At 55.2% G+C, this 17,658-nt stretch overlaps 2 protein-coding genes across 2 annotated transcripts; both read left to right on the forward strand.

Moving 5' to 3' along the window:
- The first annotated feature begins 7,396 nt into the window (after positions 1-7,396).
- On the forward strand, positions 7,397-8,844 carry BDP81DRAFT_431493 (uncharacterized protein). Its single transcript, XM_060590683.1, has 6 exons — positions 7,397-7,548; position 7,602; positions 7,775-7,887; positions 7,930-8,009; positions 8,046-8,174; positions 8,291-8,844. Exons 1-6 carry the CDS (start codon positions 7,507-7,509, stop codon positions 8,469-8,471), a joined length of 546 nt encoding a protein of 181 aa, XP_060444011.1. The 5' UTR covers positions 7,397-7,506; the 3' UTR covers positions 8,472-8,844.
- A 1,179-nt stretch (positions 8,845-10,023) lies between these two features.
- Positions 10,024-11,139, forward strand: BDP81DRAFT_492306 (uncharacterized protein; the record flags this gene model as incomplete). Its single annotated transcript, XM_060595329.1, has 2 exons — positions 10,024-10,429; positions 10,540-11,139. 2 exons carry the CDS (start codon positions 10,024-10,026, stop codon positions 10,785-10,787), a joined length of 654 nt encoding a protein of 217 aa, XP_060444012.1. The 3' UTR covers positions 10,788-11,139.
- Between the last annotated feature and the right edge of the window lie 6,519 nt (positions 11,140-17,658).

Raw genomic sequence — 17,658 nt, forward strand, 5'->3', positions numbered from 1 at the left:
GTCGTTCCATTGAGACAAGTAACCGAGCTCCTTCCGATAGGCTGACTTAACAGGGCTGAAGACAGACTGGTCAAGAGGCTGGAGGACATGAGAGGAGTGTGGTGGTAAGAACAGTAAATGTATATTGTTAATATAGCAATTCCACATGAAGTCTGTCGTCGTATGACTCCCATGCCCATCCACAATCAGCAGTCGAGCCTCCCCCTCAGCCTCAGGCATAGTCTGTGGGATGAACACCTTCTCTAACCATTCAATGGCAGTTAAGTCTGTAGTCCAGCCATTATCTGTTGCTGTGAACTCCCACCCATCGTATGGAACGAGATGTAATGGAAACCACTGCTGTTGGACTGTCTTCCCCTTGAAAATGATAAGAGGACGAAGTGCCCTACCCAAGGCTGAGATACACTCAATGATAGAGACCCATGCCCTCGACCCAGGTTGTTTCTTGCGAACAGACGTCGTCTCAGCCATACCCAGCACTAACCCATTAGCTCCCTGACCCTCGAGGATGCCAGTCTCATCCATATTATATCTGTTGGCTGGTTTGATGTCCTTGATCTCAGGGATAGCGAGGAACTTAAACCAGTTCCTAATGACCTCAGTAGATGCCCAATTAACGCGTCTAGAATCGATAGAACGACTTCTCTGAACCTTAATGATAGGGTTCCTTCTCACAAAGGCATAGATCCAGCCTTTTCCCAGTGGTTTGGTATCCCCAGCAGCAGCCAGAACTCGCTCTGCGAATTCCTTCACCTGTTGGTGCGTTGGTGCGAGGCCCAGCGAAGCCTGAATGCGAACCCATTGTGCCAGCTTACTCTCCTGGTCAGGAGACAGCCTCTGCCAGTCAGCAAAAGCCACTTTCCTAGTCTGACCACCTTGGAGACGTAGTTGGAGGGTTGATCGTGGTATCCCATACTCCAATGAGGCTCTCTTTTGACTCTTGCCGTTTGAGATGTCCTCGAGAGCCTGACGAAGCTGATCTTCGGTATATTGAGGCATTAGATATAGAAGAAGGTATGTGCAAAAGATGAGCCCATTTGGACGCGAATTGAAAATGTTGTGATAAAAGGAGGTTGGGGGTGGGCATTGGGTTGTGGTGGATTTTCGCGTTTTTGTGGGTGCCAGAAACAGGGGGGTGCCAGGAAGTGGAGGGTTTGACTTAATTTACACTACGGTGAAATATAGTATGTTGTATAATTGTAAACTAGTGTAGCCTGAAGCTGACTAGATGGGTCTTTCCCTACTAGATAAGCGCTTTATCTGTTTGATCTAGGTAATCGACTGGATGGAGGTGTTAAGGACAGGTAGAAGTGCCGAGACGGGCTCTAGCCAGACCAAGATAAGGTGAATGGCTATATTATAGCTCCTCCTAACATGCAAGCTCACACGATGAAGGTGAATCCTATCCACAACCCTAGGGTGTTCAATACTAGATAGGGCCAGCGCTTGCTCTCAAAGCCTGCCCTCAAAGCCTGCCCTCAAAGCCTGCCCTCAAAGCCGGCTATAGGAAGCCAGCGGCGGAGCGGACCCGGCGGCGACCCACCCGGCAGCGTCCCACCCGGAGGCATCGCGCCCCATACGTCGGTAGCCCAAGGCGACCAATCAGCAGGCAGAGACCCCTACCAGCACCTGCCCGGTCCCAGACCCTTTGACATGGTCGTATATAATGAAAGCCTAGGCCAACCCACACCCACCTCATCAGAACCCCAGAGGAAACCAACCATCACCACCACAATGCCACAGACGACAACAACAGAGAAGAAGCGGAAGAGAAGGGCAAGGGACGCTGCCGAGGCGGCGCCCAACCGAAAACGCCAGACGAAAGAGGATGCCTTCCTTAGCGAGAGCGAATCAGTCCGGGAGCGCGCCAGGCCCTACCTGCTCGCCGTGGCCAAGATGCTAGTCGATACGCTCGGGACAAGGTAGAGCGTCGGCAAGAACCGCCCGCTCGAGGCAGGGCATGCTCGCGACCTAAAGGAGGTCTTTAAGAGGAGCGGTCTAGAACGCCGCGCCCCAGAACACCATATCCTCGTACTTTACGGCGCCGAGGAGGTCCGCCGTATACAAAGCGCGCAGCTAAGGAGCGACCAGGGCGGCGAGGACGACTTTCTCGGCTAGGCCGCGGTGAACAGCAGTACGCCCGAGGTGATGGCAGGCCAGCACCGTATCGAGGCCCTCCGGGCGTATATAAAGGAGACGGGCGGGTCGGCGTCGGACCTATGGTGGACGTGCGAGCTCTACGACCAAGGTAGGCAACCAACCGGTACCGCCCACGGGTAAGCGGGCGCGGCGGGAAGGCTAACGGCAGCTAGACCGCCTACCATCCGACCTCAACCTCAAGTTACGAGTCAACCGGAGGGACCCAAGCCAAGCCGACACCCACGGCCAGATCTGGACGCAGCTAGTATCGATCGGCCGCGACGCCGAAGGGCCGCTCCGGCGCGGGCGTATCAACGGTAATCTTAAGCTCATAGAGGCGCTACGGCTGGGTAGCAAGAAGGGTTTCCTAATACGAAGGCTAGTCACATTATAGAACCACCAAGGATAGCGGGACATGACGACGAGATAGTGCCGCACAAGGCTGGGCCTCGAGACCTTCAGCATCTCGACGTTCGAATAGATAGCCCGGCTCCGGGTCGACAATTACTGGTTTTCGATACTGGATACGGTGCTCCGCACCATCGAGGCCCTACCGCTCGACGGGTGCGGCGAACCCGGGCAGGCCGACTAGCACCGGATGGCAGCAGGTCTCGGAGGGGTCGGCCGACCACGGGACGCAGTGGAATCCTTCTTCTTCAAGGACGAGGGCGGCCGTCGCGCCCGGCGGGACGAAGGCCTGCTCGCATTCCTGGACGACGTCAGATATAGCGCCGTATGCGAGGCTATTACGGCCGCTCCCGAGCTCGCCTTCCCCGACCTACGGCGCTTCCTCTATACTAAGAAGGCCGACGTATAAACGGCGGTCCGTATCCTCCAGCATACTATCGCCTGGATCGACCAGGATAGCGCCGTCGCCGTTAACGAAGTAAACCCCAAGACCCAGAATAAGCTATTATTACGAGAGCACCTGCTAGACGCGCTCGGCAAGATCGGCCGGTCTCGCGGCGTTAAGGGCTACACCGCCTCGGTAGCGGCGGCGCAATAACTGTAGCAGCGCGTCCTCAACTTTGTCCAGGATCACATTAACGAGTTTACCGCAACGGAGGAGGCCAAGACGCTTATCAACGACAATGTGTACTCGTTAACAGTCCGGCCTATGCCGACCGGTTTACCCTCGACTCCTGGGCCCGCCTTCTGCGCCTTGTGAGGCGTGACACCGACGTAGACGGCCACACACTCCGCCCGGAGTGGTAGACCGCCCACGCAACGCGCCAGAGAGGGCATCAGAAACAGGTCTTAGCGCTAGTGCGGACGTTTTGTGTAGATGTGTTCCGGCTAGCCGCCGACCGCCCCGGGCTACATAACGCCGCTATACGTTCAGACCTCTACATAAGATCGAGGCGCTATCGTAGGCCTCCCTAACGACGCATCAATGCTAAGCAGCCGCACCGCCAAGTTACTACCCCCTGGCCCGGGAGGCACCATCGCGGATTCTAACGCCGGCGATACCGAACCCGTAGAGGGTAGTATTAGTAGCTAAGCCGAACCGAAACTACCGGAACCCCCGGTGGGCATACGTGGCCGTCACCGGTTCGGGTGGGACGACGTGGCCTCGTCGCCATCAACCGCCTCCCCATCAGAGAGAGGCTCGCCGCCCTCAGAAGCCCAAGGGTCGCCAGAGCCGACGGTCGACATGGGTGGCCGCAGTGGTAATGGCGAGGGTGGCGCCAGGAAGCACCTCCCCCACTGGAAGCTGGGCACCAGAGCCGGAATGCCAACAGACCCAGGAAGGCGCCGAGGGGCCAAGATGCGGTAGGAATATGATATCAGGTTTTCAGGCCCATACCGGGACGAATATAGGAGTAGGCACCGCTCAACAGCTTCGATAAAGGGTGGGCAAGACTGGCCTGCAGCAAGTCCGGGATGTGTAGATGTAAGAACAGGGGGCCGCCCCACGTAATCAATAACCGATCGTCCGATACGGCGCAAAAGAAGAGCCCTGCGCGTCACATCACATCTGCCGGGTTATCACCACCACACAAACCGACTAGCATCTTATCTCCGCCCAACCACTAGTGTTTTGCCTTTATAGTGCTGTAAGGGAAGACCCAGGCGAAGACCTGTAGAGCTATGTATCCCGCCAGGGGTACAGCCGCCCAGGCCACTAATTCGAGCCTATATGGTCTCAGTAAAAACCCAGCGTAGCATTCGATCCAACGTGAAGCCAGGTATATTATCTATATCTATATAAGGAAAAGAAAGATCGGTAAGAAATAGGACCTGCGAGGAGGCGGCCCGCTATCTCATATCGGCGACAGCTCTGCACCCAGGGGCATAACCGCAGGTCCTCTATATCAGATGCGGCACGGATCGATCCGGGCCCCAAGCCACTGTCAGACGTCGTCTGGCAACAGGAGGGATTTGGTGCTGCCGCCTCTGTGTGTATGAGACTGGTCTATAGGATGTTATGGTGAACGGGAGAGGAGCCAGGCCTCTCTCCCTTCCTGGGCATATATTACAGCTGGGAGGGTAGAGAGGCACTACTATGTAGTCTGTTGGCTGTAGACGAGAGGCTATGTAAACCCGACGTTTATTGATATTCTCTCTAGCTTATACGATATATATAAGAAGTGGTTTGCTATACTATCGCGTTATAACTAGTCCCCCAATACTGCTAACCGCATACCAAGCCAGATCACATTCATGCTATTGCTACGATGTCTACCGCACATGAGGAAGACGACTACCCTGACGACCTGTATGAGGACGAGCCGTCTGACGCCAACCAGCCCATGACCCTCGGCCGCGACGAACTATTTGCCAACGACCAGGACCCGCCTCAACAGCAAGACAACCGCCAGAGATGGGCGGTAGACCACTCTTCAGGCCACCACAAGTTCCGAGGTATGTCTCCTACGCGTGAACCCGGGCCAACAGAGCTAACGCTGTTTACGACGTCTTCAGCGCAGCGCTTCATCAACAAGGTGCTCGGCAGCGACTTCGAGCCGGCCGACGCCCTCAAGATTCTCCAGGAGAAGCATACGATCGATTACGGATCCCGCTCGGCGGGCGGGGCGCAGGCCAGGCCAACGGACGCCTTCTTCCCGCTGTTCTTCCTCGACTTCCTCAGCATCGTCGGCAAGCCAGGGCGCCCGATCACGAGGCGCGACAGCCCGATATTCGATAATATAACCGTCTCTTTCCAGAAGTACGGGGCTCCTTACGGCGCGAAGCACATCGGCGGGATCCCGTTCGACATCACCGGACGCACGTTCAGGATCGCCCAGGCCGCCACCAGAGAGATCTGGTTCATCGTCATGCATCCGGTCGGGGGCGAGACGGCCGATCCCGCCGCCTCGGCGGCGACGGCGGCGGGGGGCCAGCGCGAGAGGGAGCTGGCCGGGGAACGGAGCGGGATGGCCGGCGGGCTGGCGCGGCAGCTAGCAGCCTATATCACGGGCGTCTTCCAGTCGCCCGAGCTGCTGGGTGAAGGGGTTGAGCCGTGCTGGCGACCCGGGGGCAGGCACAGCCAGCGCATAAGCTCTACCCGCTGGACGGCGTTCCAAGAGCTCTTTATAGACGGCTGGACAACCTGGGCCGGCAGCCACCCCGCGGAGTCCTACTGGCGGCGGCACGAGCCGGCCTTCCACGCGTACGACTATGGCGCCAACATTGAGATCGAGGTCGGCAAAAGCATATATAACCTTCCGCGCGAGAGACACGTCTACCTGGACGAGGACAGCGAGGAGGACCGGGGGTCCAACGACGAAGACGAAGTGGAGGACGACGCCCGGCGCAGCCTTGACAGTCTCTTCATCAACGAGGGGCCGGATGGCCTTGCCGCAGAAGGAGGCGGCAGCCCTAGCGGCTCTGCCAACGGCCCCCAATACCGGCAGATGATCGGGGAGAGCGAGGGGCTGCAGAAGCTGATCACGGAGCTCGGCGCCCGCTTTAGGCCGGAGAACATCACCGCCCTCTCGTACGCCCTTACCGTCTACCTCTATAGCGAGTCGGGCGATTCCTAGACGCGCTATCTCCTTACGGACCGGAATATGCTAGGCCGCAGTTCCCTTAGTAATAGCGACTATACCTTCTACCCGCAGGCCTTCTACCCCGCATATAGAACTTCTCCTCTAACCGCTCGCCGGCATTCCTCGATTGGCTATATACCGCTATAAGGGTAATATAAGCGACCGGAACGAAGGCGCCGACGTACTATCGTTCGGATATTTCCAGGGCTACTCTAATACCAAGAGGAGCGTGCGCCATAGCCCGAACGATCTCCTACTACTAAGGGTTTCGTAACGGGGGCGCTTACGGCGCCGACGGCCTAACCTCGGCTACGACGCATACAGAGATAAGCGAGAGCGGCTACTACGTATTATCCGCGGGCACGCCACGTAAGAGAACCCGGAGTAGTCCAAGCCGTTCGTACGAGAGCGTAACTAGATGAACGTCGCCGTCGATAACGAGGAGGTCGTATACCGGATAGAGCAGGTCGTATCGCTCAACGTAGGGCATATGGTCAGCGCCGAGCGCACGTTTGAGGCCGTTATCCGCCCCATCTTCCAGCTTATCCGCTTCTTCCTCCTAGAGCACGAGTCGTACGTGCATATATTCCGGTCTATACCCCTCGAGGTCTTTCCCCGCATCGTGTCTGCCTACTGCCGCCTCTTCGAGCTAGCGCTTGACGAAATGGAGCGGCGTTACGTGCGGGAGGGCGAGCGCGGGCTCGACCTGGCTTCCTCCGAGGCCGTTGCCGTGCTTGACCGGCTCGGCGGGTACCTCTTCACGGGAAACGAGCGGCACCTGCCGAAGACGGTGCTACGGCCGCTGGGCACCATAGATAGCCTCCGTACGGGGGCGTAGCCGTATATCGACCCGGCCGTACTGGACCTCGGCTCGTCGGGGTCGGGCAGGACCGTTATCTACGTGGGCCGGTGGCCGCGCTCGGCGGAGACGAGGAGGCTCGTGCTGCTCCACGTGCGCGAGCTGCAGCACCACTACGGCGTCCGCGTGGCATCTAGCCGAGAGGCGGCCATCTGGTTTGACCAGCTGGGCGAGAGCGCCCTCGGCAGCCGGTCTGCCGTGGCCGACTTCACGGCGGAGCTGCTGCGCGAGCTGTGGATCCCGCAGACTGCGGGAGGGGGCCGAGGCCGACGACGGCCAGCCCGTCACAACCGAGCAGGTCGAGGCGTGCAGCCGCGCCGTCACCGCGTGGGAGACGTCGTCCGACGCGTTTACCTGCAAAGCGCTGCAGCAGCTCGTTAGAGGTCTCATGCCAGGCGGCGCCCGCGTGGCGATAACACTGTCCAGGACGCGCACCCGGCACGACTTCGCCGCCGAGCTGGTACGCGTTGTCGCAAGTGAGAAGGGGAGAGAGGCAGTGGCGCCGTCCAAGGCGACATGGCCAGACCAGCTGCAAGCCGCTATGGCCGTCGGGCTCGGGTATGAGGAGTGGGTCGCCGTGTTAGGGGGCCGTATACTTACGGCCGGGATAGAGTGGGTCCCCGATGCCGTGCGGGGCCGGCTAACGTTAAGGATAGTCGTCCGTTTATGCGGCTGGGAAGGCACACGGCCGGCGCTAACCGGGCCGGCCGGGTCGCTACGGCGCGCGGCACAGGAGGCGCAGATCAAGCATAGAAGGCAATAAAAGACCGGGCTCTCCGTTAAGCGCAAGGAAGGATCGATTTCGGCTACACCTTCCCTTTTATAGATATCCCCAGCATCGTTCAGTCAGGGTTCAACCAAACTAAGACGATCTTCTCCGGGAAAGGCGACATTAAGGTACTAGACCACTACTAACTTACGATGAACTGCCTGGCCGAGAACATCGACGACCCCCTCTACTGCCTCATACTAATAATTACGCTCACGGTATACTCATCGTCGGAAACGCTAGAAGTAGCGTAAAGGTCGCGGGAGTTTAGCATAGCAGCAAAAAGGAAAGACCCCGGGCAGCTCGCGCTCGTCATAGTCACGCAGATAATATGTTCCTCTACCCCAGGTTATTCCCGTGGGCAAAGAATTCCGGAGGGACAGCCTATACGTAAGGGAGATAACAAAGAAGATCGGTAGGTCACAGTAGGAGCTATTCATCTAACAAACGCAATACTAATAATAGGCTACAAGAGCATAAGGGCTACAGCAACCGGATGCTGCAGGCGGTCGGTTAGGTCACCTCGAAGAGCAAGCGCGACAGCCCGCGAAACACGGACCTGCAATTACGGTCGCAGGAGGAGCTTCTCGAAACGCTGCGGGGCTTGCAGTTAGCCATCAAGCGACCCGAGGACTTCATTAGCATAATATTCCATAGTCAGGACGACATTTGGGTAGAGCGGTGTGGGAGCCTTGTCAACCGTGCAGCATAAGGAGCACAAAGGATACAGCAACCGGATGCTATAGGAGCTATAATAGGTCATATCGAAGAGCAACCGCGATAGTCTACGAAACACAGACCTGCAGCTGCAACCCCGGGAGGAGCTACTAAGGACGCTTTAAAAGCTAAGTCTGCTCTCCGGCGTCGAGGAGACTTTATCTATATAGTCTTTTTAGCCGGGATAGAATCTGGGTGGAGCGTTGTGCAAGTATTATCAAGTAGGGAGGTAGAGAGGTTCTAGAGTAGCACAGGTACAATAATACTTCATACAGAGCGGACCGGCCATTACGAAATAAAGACGGCTTGTAGTTAGAAACCCGGTCCTGGAGATCGAGAAAGAAAATCCACTACTATAGCTGATTTGTATTTTGTCAGCTACCTAATAAACGCCCAATAATGATGGCAGTACCAACGCGTGCTCTAGAGGCGCCCAACCCAGCCTCCACTCAAAGTAGGCACTCAGTGCTGCCATTCAATGTATGCGCTTACTGCCGAAAGCAAGACCCACGGCCCGCTCAGTCGTCCATGCCGTCCAACTCGTCATCGTCATATCCTGGACGCCGCGATAGAGGACAACGTAGCCGAAGTAGGACGGGCCATCCTCGTGGGAGGTAGCCGCCATTGGCGCGTCGACGGCATAGCTTATAAAGATGGCGACGTATTCCGTAAGGGTCTTCTCGGCGCCAGTACTGGGGTTAATGACTCTCTCCAGAGCGAAGGCGAAGCTCAAGCCCTTGTTACGTATGACGAAGTGATCGACCCTGAGGACCGGGCCGTTAAGCTGGACAATAGGCATTGCTACAGGTTGTTTATTCCTAAGCAAGGGTTAGACGTGCGGCCGAGCGGATGGGCATAAAGCTTGTCCATCTTAGCAAACATAAGCTCGACGGCTACGCCCATCCTAATGAGCCCATTATCAAGCCTAAAGGCGGATACCAGCTCGCCAGCCACTTCGCCATATAGTACTACCTCAAGCCAGTCATCTATAGCATTCAAGTTAAGCATAATAGGTAACCCTCAATAGCGAAAGTAGACGGCTTCATTATAGACCATCATGAGACTCCTCTGTCCAACGTGGTATATGGCGAGAAGGGTCGTATTGACGCCTGGGGCCATAAGGGATCATAAGGGATCTCTGGGATGCTTGGCTGGCAAGCAGGCAAAGGCATCAAAGTACGTCTGGCGTTTTCTTTGCTACTATGGGCTCATGGTATGATTCTCTGCTTAATGAGCGGCGTCTTTTTCTCCAAGTTGGCTGTTTTCATCCAATTGTATTCATAGAAAAGGTCAATAGCTAGAAGTGATTCACTACGAGCAAAAGCGCAGATTCACCTACCTACCCACTGGCGCTTTATCTGCTCCTGCCTTTACGACTTCCAAAGAAGAAGGCAGGAACCCAGCCAATATTAAACCTATTTAACCCACACCTCAGAAACCTCGGAAACCTCTTCACCACCTCAACCATCACAACAACAACAACAACAACCACTACCACCGCACCAAATCACGTAGCAAGCCAGGTCCAAGAAATAACTACAGCAGTCATGGCTTCCAACGACTTTGTCATCCCAGCCATCACCCTTGACGCGCCCGACAGCCAATTAACGAACTTCACAGCCGACCGCGCCCGGGAGATTGCCGCCACACTGAACAACTGGGACAGCAACATACTCGACCGCGAGACCCGGCTCCGGACCAACCCGTTCCAGGCCACCGAGGGCATAATCGACATATCTAACCCCTTCCTCTGCTTCACTCCCGTCATTTGGGTCTTCAAGAGCCAGTCTGACCTTATTACTGTCTTCCAAAGCGCTTTCCGCCGTAATACGACGTTCTATAAAGACAACGTCAAGGATAAGAACGCCAGGGTTCGGCTGTGGCTGCCCAAGACCGGCCGCCAGCCCGATGACAACAACTACCCTACAGCCAATCTAATCAAGATGGGCGAAGGTAAGCAGCTGCTGCTGAACGACTGGTGCCTCAGCCAGCCGCGCGAGGACCCCAGAGTAAGACATCCAACCTACACCCGAGGCAGACGGACGCTGACAACCATCAGACAGGCCGGCTCCTCATCCTCACCACTACCGCCTACAAGGACCCCGAGTGCGAGTTCTGGACCTACGAGGCTGCTGCAAAGGCCGCCGCCAAGGAAGCATCTGCACCGGCTGAAGGACAGGCCCAGGCCGCCCAGGAAGCATTCACCATTCCGGACGACTTCAGAATTCATGGCACCGTCACACGCCACTTCCCCTTCGGCCACCGCTCCTTGCGGCCCTACTCCAACAGCAGACAAGAGAGCCCGAAATAGGTCCCCCGCCATCTCTACAACCCAGAGGGGCAGTAGGGGGAAGGAAAGGGTAGGGAAAAAGGCAAGCAGGTCCAGGGTTAATAAAGACAAATAGATCCCAAAGTAGAGGATAGCAAATACAAAGGACAGTAGGGGTAATATAAAAACGTGCGTCTCCCATCTCATAAGGAAAACGTCAATTAAAGAGTTAATTAGTAGAAATGGATTGAGTAGAACACGCCTTAAGGAGTTTGGCAGTATAACTTCTCGTACCCGGACCGCTAGGAGGGCTGGTTTCGACTGTACTAAGGTCCTTACCTATAATCGAGCTAATAAGACTTTAATAGAGGAGGATCGCTAGAGTAGTAGATACGGCTTTTATAATAGAACGACTACCCCAGAGTAGCCAGACCGACCGGAACAGCAGGAAAAACGTTAGAAATATTAGGTAGCGGGCTCCTACGGCACCGGCCGGGTCGGGTTAAGGCTAGGCTAAAGGTCAGGTAAGGGGGAGGGGGGGGGGAGGGTATAGTAAGGATTTAGATTCGGGTTAGGGTAGAGGGAGGAAGGTAGTAAGTAAAGGAGGGGGATCGAGGTAGGTAAAAAAGCCCCCGGGAGCTTTTCTCTAGTCGCTTAAGGATGAAAGTGAAGAAGCCCCCGGGGGCTTTTCTCCAGTCGCTCGAGGATGAAAGTGAAAAAGCCCCCGGTGGCATATCATAGAGGTGGGCGGTTGATCACTCTACGGGTCACTACCGCCTCTACGGTGAATAAGCAAGACCCGACGAGTAAGCAGAACGGGGGGCTAACCGACGTAGCTAGCCGCCCGATTCATCGAGAGAGCCCTTATAAAGGACTTTGAGCCCGCGGACGCGCTCAAGATGATACAAGAGAAGCACACCGTCGACTTCGGGTCGGCCCGCGCGGGGGGCACCCAGGCGAAGCCGTCGGACCGCTTCTACCCGTCCTTCTACCTCGATTTCTTTAGCATGGTCGGCAGACCGGGCCGACCGATCTCAAGGCCCGATGGTCCTATCTTCGATAATATTACCGTATCCTTCTAGCGGTGGTCGGCGCCGTACGGCGCGAAGTACGTTAGAGGGATCCCCTTCGACATAATAGGCCGGACGTTTAGAATCGCGCAGGCGGCCACGCGCAAGATCTGGTTCATCATTATATACCCGGTAACGGGGGAGGTATTAGAGCTACCGTCATCGGCCGCCGACGCGGGAAGGCGCCGGGAGCAGGCCGGCGAACGGAGCGGCATGCCGGTGCCGCTGGCGTACGAGCTAGCATCATATATTACCGACATCTTCTAATTAGCCGCGCTACTAGGCGAGGGCATCGAGCGCTCGTAGCGGCCTGGCGGTCGGGAAACCCAACAGATTAGCTCTACGCGGTGGATGCGTTCTAAGAAGCGTTTATAGCGGACTAGGCGGCCTAGTCGGCGCGCCGCGGCGGTAACGAGTCGTTCTGGGCGAAGTACGAGCCGGCCTTCTATACTTACGACTATAATACTAATATCGAGATCGAGGTAAGCGACGAGCTTTACGACCTGCCGCGTAAGAGGCACTACTTTATAAAGGAGACGGGCGACGATGAAGATAAGGCGGAAGGGGGGGATAAGGAGGAAGGGGAGCGGGACGACGATGTCGGTAGAGAGACGCTCCGCCTGGAAGAGTTGTCCGTACGGGGTCGGCCGACCGCGCGGGCGAGACGCGGAGCGGCAAGAGGCCGGCGCGCAGACGGCTTCGAGGACGCCCGCTATGAGCGGATTCTGCGCGAGTGCAACGGCCTGAGAAAGCTGGTCTCCGAGCTCGAGACCCGGTTCCATCTGCAGAACATCACGGCCGTCTCGTACGCGCTCGCCATCTGCATTAATAACGACAGGGCGACGGGCGGCGATACGGACTTATCGGAGACGCGGTGCCTATTAGCCGACAGGAACATGCTCGGGAGGGAGTTCGCGAGCGCGCAGGACTTCACCTTCTATCCGCAGGCCTTCCACCCGGTATACGGCAACGTATCCTCCTACTGCCCGCCCTTATTCCTCAACTCGCTCTTCGCCGCCATAAAGGGCAACATGAGCGACCGGGACGAGGGCGCGGACGTCCTCTCCTTCGGCTACTTCCAGGGGTACTCCAACATCAAGCGCAGCGTCCGCCACAGCCCCTACGACCTGCTGGCCACCAAGGGGTACGCAACGGCGGCCATGACCGTGCCGGCGTCGGATACCGGGGCCACGGCGGCGGTGCGGGAGAAGCGCGAGCGGTTACTACGTATTCTCCGCGGACCCGACAAGGCCAAGCCGTTCGCGAGGGAGCGGCGGCAAATAGACGTTGCTATCGAGGCCGAGGAGGTAGCATTCCGACTCGAGCAGGTAGTCTCGTTAGATATCCGATGTATAACGGCGGGAGAGCGGACGTTTAAGACCGTGATACGCCCTATCTTCTAAATAATACGCTTCTTCCTAGTCGAGCAGGAGTCCTTCGTGCACATCTTCCGGTCGATGCCGCTCGAGGTCTTCCCGCGGATCATGTGCGCCTATGTACGGCTTTTTAAGCTGGGCCTCGACGAGATGCACCGCTAGTTCGTCCTCGGCGGCGAGCAGGGGCTCGACCTGGCGCGGTCCGAGGCGGTCGCCGTCATAGACCGGCTGGGCGGGTATATGTTCTCGGGCCACCCGCGGCACCTCGTCGGATCGGTCCTGCGGCCGCTCGGCACCTTCGCCAGCCTCTGGGCCAGTGGCTGGCCCTTCCTCGACCCGGCCGTCGTGGACCTCGGCGGGTCGGGGTCGGGCGGGGCCGTCATTAACATGGCGCGGTGGTCCTACTGCGCCAAGACGGGCCGGCCCGTGCTGCTCCACGTGCGGGAGCTGCGCCACCATTACGGCGCCCGGGTGGCGTCGTCCCGCGAGAGCGCCGTCTGGTTCGCGCAGCTGGGCAACGCCGCGTTCACGAGTAAGACGGCCGTCGCTGCTTTGCCGAGGAGCTCGTCCGCGAGCTGTTGGTGCCGTAAACTAAGGTCTTTATGGTGTAGTAGCTTAGGCGCCGCCTTTACGAGGGCGGCGCCGGCAGAACCGGCGATACGGGCGTACCTATTCTGATGGAGTCCGTTGCGGCGTGCGAGCAGGCCCTGGCGGACTGGGACGTAGCCGGTGACGCATTCACCTGGAAGGCTCTCCAGCGGCTCTGTCGCGGCCTGAGGCCCGGCGGCGAGCGCGCGGCAGGACTTCACCTTGGAGCTGTTACGGGTCGTTGGCGGCGACGCCGGTAGAGATTCGTTCGCGGCTAAGAATATAATATGGCCGTCGACGCTATATTTCGCTATCGCTAACGGTTGCGCGTCCCCGGGTAGTAACGTTAATATAGCGATGTAGGAGGCCGTCTTTACGGGCTATTTTCTCGTTGCCGGTATCGAATAGGTACCGGGTCCGGTCCGCGGCCGGCTTACCTTAAGAAGTATTATACGGCTCGGGGCAAGGCCGGCGCTACCTCGGCCCCGATTAGCGCACCCGGATCGCTATAGCGGGCGGCGTAGGAGGTAAAGATCAAGTACGAGAAGATATTGAGAGACCGGGCCGAGCGTCGGGAGCGCCATCTACGTATTGACTTCGGCTGTCCGGTACCCTTTACTAACATTCCCGGACTCGTACTATCCGGCTTTAGTCAGGCGAAATCCATCTTTTTAACAAGGGAGACGCCAAGGTGCTCGACCACTACAGCTCGCTATGAACTGCCTCGCAATAACATCGACGATACGTTCTGCATTTGATGCTCATGATTGTCCTGACCGTCTGCTCCTTATCCGAGACGCCCGAGGTCGCGCCCGGCGCCCGGACCTTCAGCGCGGCCCCGAAGCGGAAGAGCCCGGGCAGCTTGTCTTGTTATAGTTATGTATATAATATAGTTTTTTTACCTAGCGTCCTTCCCGTGGGCAAAGAGCGCGAGCGGCACGGCGTATGATATTGCCGAAATGACGAAGAAAATCGGTACGTAATAATAATCCTTTGATCCGGTATTAAATATTAATACGGCGCTAGAGTAGAAGGGTTATAGTAACCGTATACTCCGAGAACTAGGCTGGGTAACGTCTTAGAGCTAACGGGACAGCCCGCGAAATACGGACTTATAGCTCCGTCTACGAGATGAACTCCTCGATATTTTTCGAGAGCTACGCGCCGCTATAAAACGGCCGGACGACTTCATCAGCATAGTCTTCTATAGCTAGGACAAGATTTGGGTAGATCGTTGTACTAGTATTATCCACGGGTGAGGCCAGGTAAAGAACTACATCGAGGAACCTTCCTCTGCCGCTCAGATTAGTTAGCTATAGAACATAGTAATAATTCTAATTATCTATAACAGAGTTTCGTTATTATTACTCCTTTGATCAATAAGGTGCTGCCTACCGCTTAGGGTCAGCGTCTTCCTACGCCTAACAATCATTGTTTACGTCGACAGCCTGCCGACGATTAAATTTGTATGGGAGAAATTTCGGCGCTAGCAGGTCATGGGGGTTGCGACGATTGGGATCAACGTCTGCCGACGATTAGCGGTCTGGGCGCTACACGTGTCGCGGTGAGTTCAAAACAGGTAAGCTTGTCAAAGGATCAACTACGAGCCGATTGATGTCAACAGTAATACGTTTATATGTAAGTACGGTCGCTTTGAAGCTAGTCTGCTTTTCGGTCGGTTTTTTGATGGTCGTTGAAAGATAGGGTATGTAAGTACGGACCATCTCGTCATATGCGAGCGGGCGGCCTACCTAGACAATATGGTTGCTATTATCTCTGCTACTACGTAGTAAAGATAGCTAACCCTACGATTACTACCTCCCTCTAGCGGGCCCTTAACGGAGAAGATGATATAAATAGGGCTTTAGTAGGATCTAGTTTTCATCCGGTATGTATTCAGTTACGAATATGCATAATATAATAAAGGGACATGGAAAGCGAAGTAAACAAAGTATGAATGAAGTCGATGACATGGAGATGTATCTAAAGTAGAGTCAGTGCGAGATGCAAGGGCTCGGGAAGAAAGGTCCAGGTAAAACCCAGACACAAAATGCCGTGCTATTGGGATGCTGGCTGACAGGTTGATGGCGAAGAGGATTAAGTAGAAGTAGTGTTTTTATATAGAGTGGAAGTGTCAGAGCCCTCCCGGGTAAGGGCTAGTTAGAGGTAGTAAGGAGTCCAAGCAACAAAGGAGCAGCTCAGATAGATATACAGCGCGGGGAGTGCACGTCGAGGGAGGAGCAGATTTCAGTAATCCATTATGTTACCCCTGACAGTCATTGTTTGCGTCGACAGCCTAACCTCTAGGACACGACGAACTGTAGTAGAGTTCATAGAAAACGCCATAGAAAATAATTATGGGGCGTGAATACTAGGGTGTAGAGTTGATAGAGATTATAGGGGTAGAGTTGGTAGAGGTTTCCTTAGCTAAAATAGACGATATAGATATGCATCGAAAGCTGGCAATCAGGCGAGTTCAGAACTTATCTTATCTTTATTCATAACCCAATATTTATCTCTATTTGTATAGATTCGTGTTTGCCGATTTGATGGGGTGAAGATGGCTCGTGCATCAGTGCACCAATCAACGCTAGAGCTATCATCACATAACCTTGCTATGCTCACTGAGGCAGCAGCCAATCATAGTATTTCTACCTAGCGTTTCCTTTGTGGTAAGCAGTTTAGTATAGTTAAACGAGATAAGGAATGCGCTGCAGCTACCGAATGAGGAGATAGCGCCCATGTCCAGTTTAATGCTGTGGTTAAGATAGTTGCCCGTCCAACAGCATCTTAACTCAACCACAGTCAACATCAATCCACCAATATGTAAGACTAACACCACTTATCTCGGTAGTAGCCCACAACCACCACGGCCCAAGACTATCGTAATTACGCTAGTAATGGAGCCGTTTATCTTTTATGAAGAGTATGCACTCGCTATTTGTAAAACATGTCAGTTTGCTGTGGTTAGTGACGAGTTAGCCACCCACCTACGGACACGCCACCGCCATATCCCACCGTCGACCCGTAGTAGCATCGTCAAGGCCATCTCTAGTATAATGGGTATACGTACGAACTAGGCCAGTCTTGCGCAGCTGCAGTATCCCGACCCATCAACAGCCCCTAACATACTGGCAACTACAAACACCTACTAGGTGATGGTTGAAATCCTCACCAAATGGAAAAGTGGGGGGTGACATGCATGGGGTAGGTGTTGGTTGAATGTTAGGGGGGTAGGTGTTGATTGAAAGAACTCAGCTGATTCTAGAGTAAAACGTTAGCTTTAAGTTGCAAAATATAACATAAGTATAGGATATGAAGTATGCCAATTTTGGAAAGAAAACTACATTAGATTAATTTATAAGTAATTTTATTGCTGAAGCTGTAGTTTTGATGTGGTGTTCGCCGCTCCACCCCCCCGCATCTATATGATTGGACCACATCTCTACTTCCCCCCATGGACGGCTGGCCCGTGCGCTGAAGAGGATTCCACATTTGGGAAGTTGATGGGTCGCACCCACACGTTACTATGGTTACCCCATGCCATAGAAAACATTCATAGAACAAGAAGTATAAGTTAGTATAACTATCGACGATAGGAATAGATATTTCAATCTAAAGATAATCGTTACGACGCCATCAATAATGGAACCATTTATGGTTGCTGAGTCGTTTTGTCTGCTTATTTGCACATCTTGTCAGTTTGCAGTAGTTGCTAACGAGTCGGCCGCACATTTGAGAACGCGTCATTCGTCTATTCAACCTAAAGAGAGATGTGCTATTGTCTGCAAGATCGAGCAAGAGACGACAGTGTATAAAACACAGTCTGATGTTGCAGGGCTAGAGCATCCCAGCCCACATATAGCGGCAATCCCATAC

Source organism: Colletotrichum phormii, assembly GCF_030913505.1.
Source record: "Colletotrichum phormii strain CBS 102054 chromosome Unknown BDP81scaffold_13, whole genome shotgun sequence".
Classification (NCBI taxonomy): domain Eukaryota; kingdom Fungi; phylum Ascomycota; class Sordariomycetes; order Glomerellales; family Glomerellaceae; genus Colletotrichum; species Colletotrichum phormii.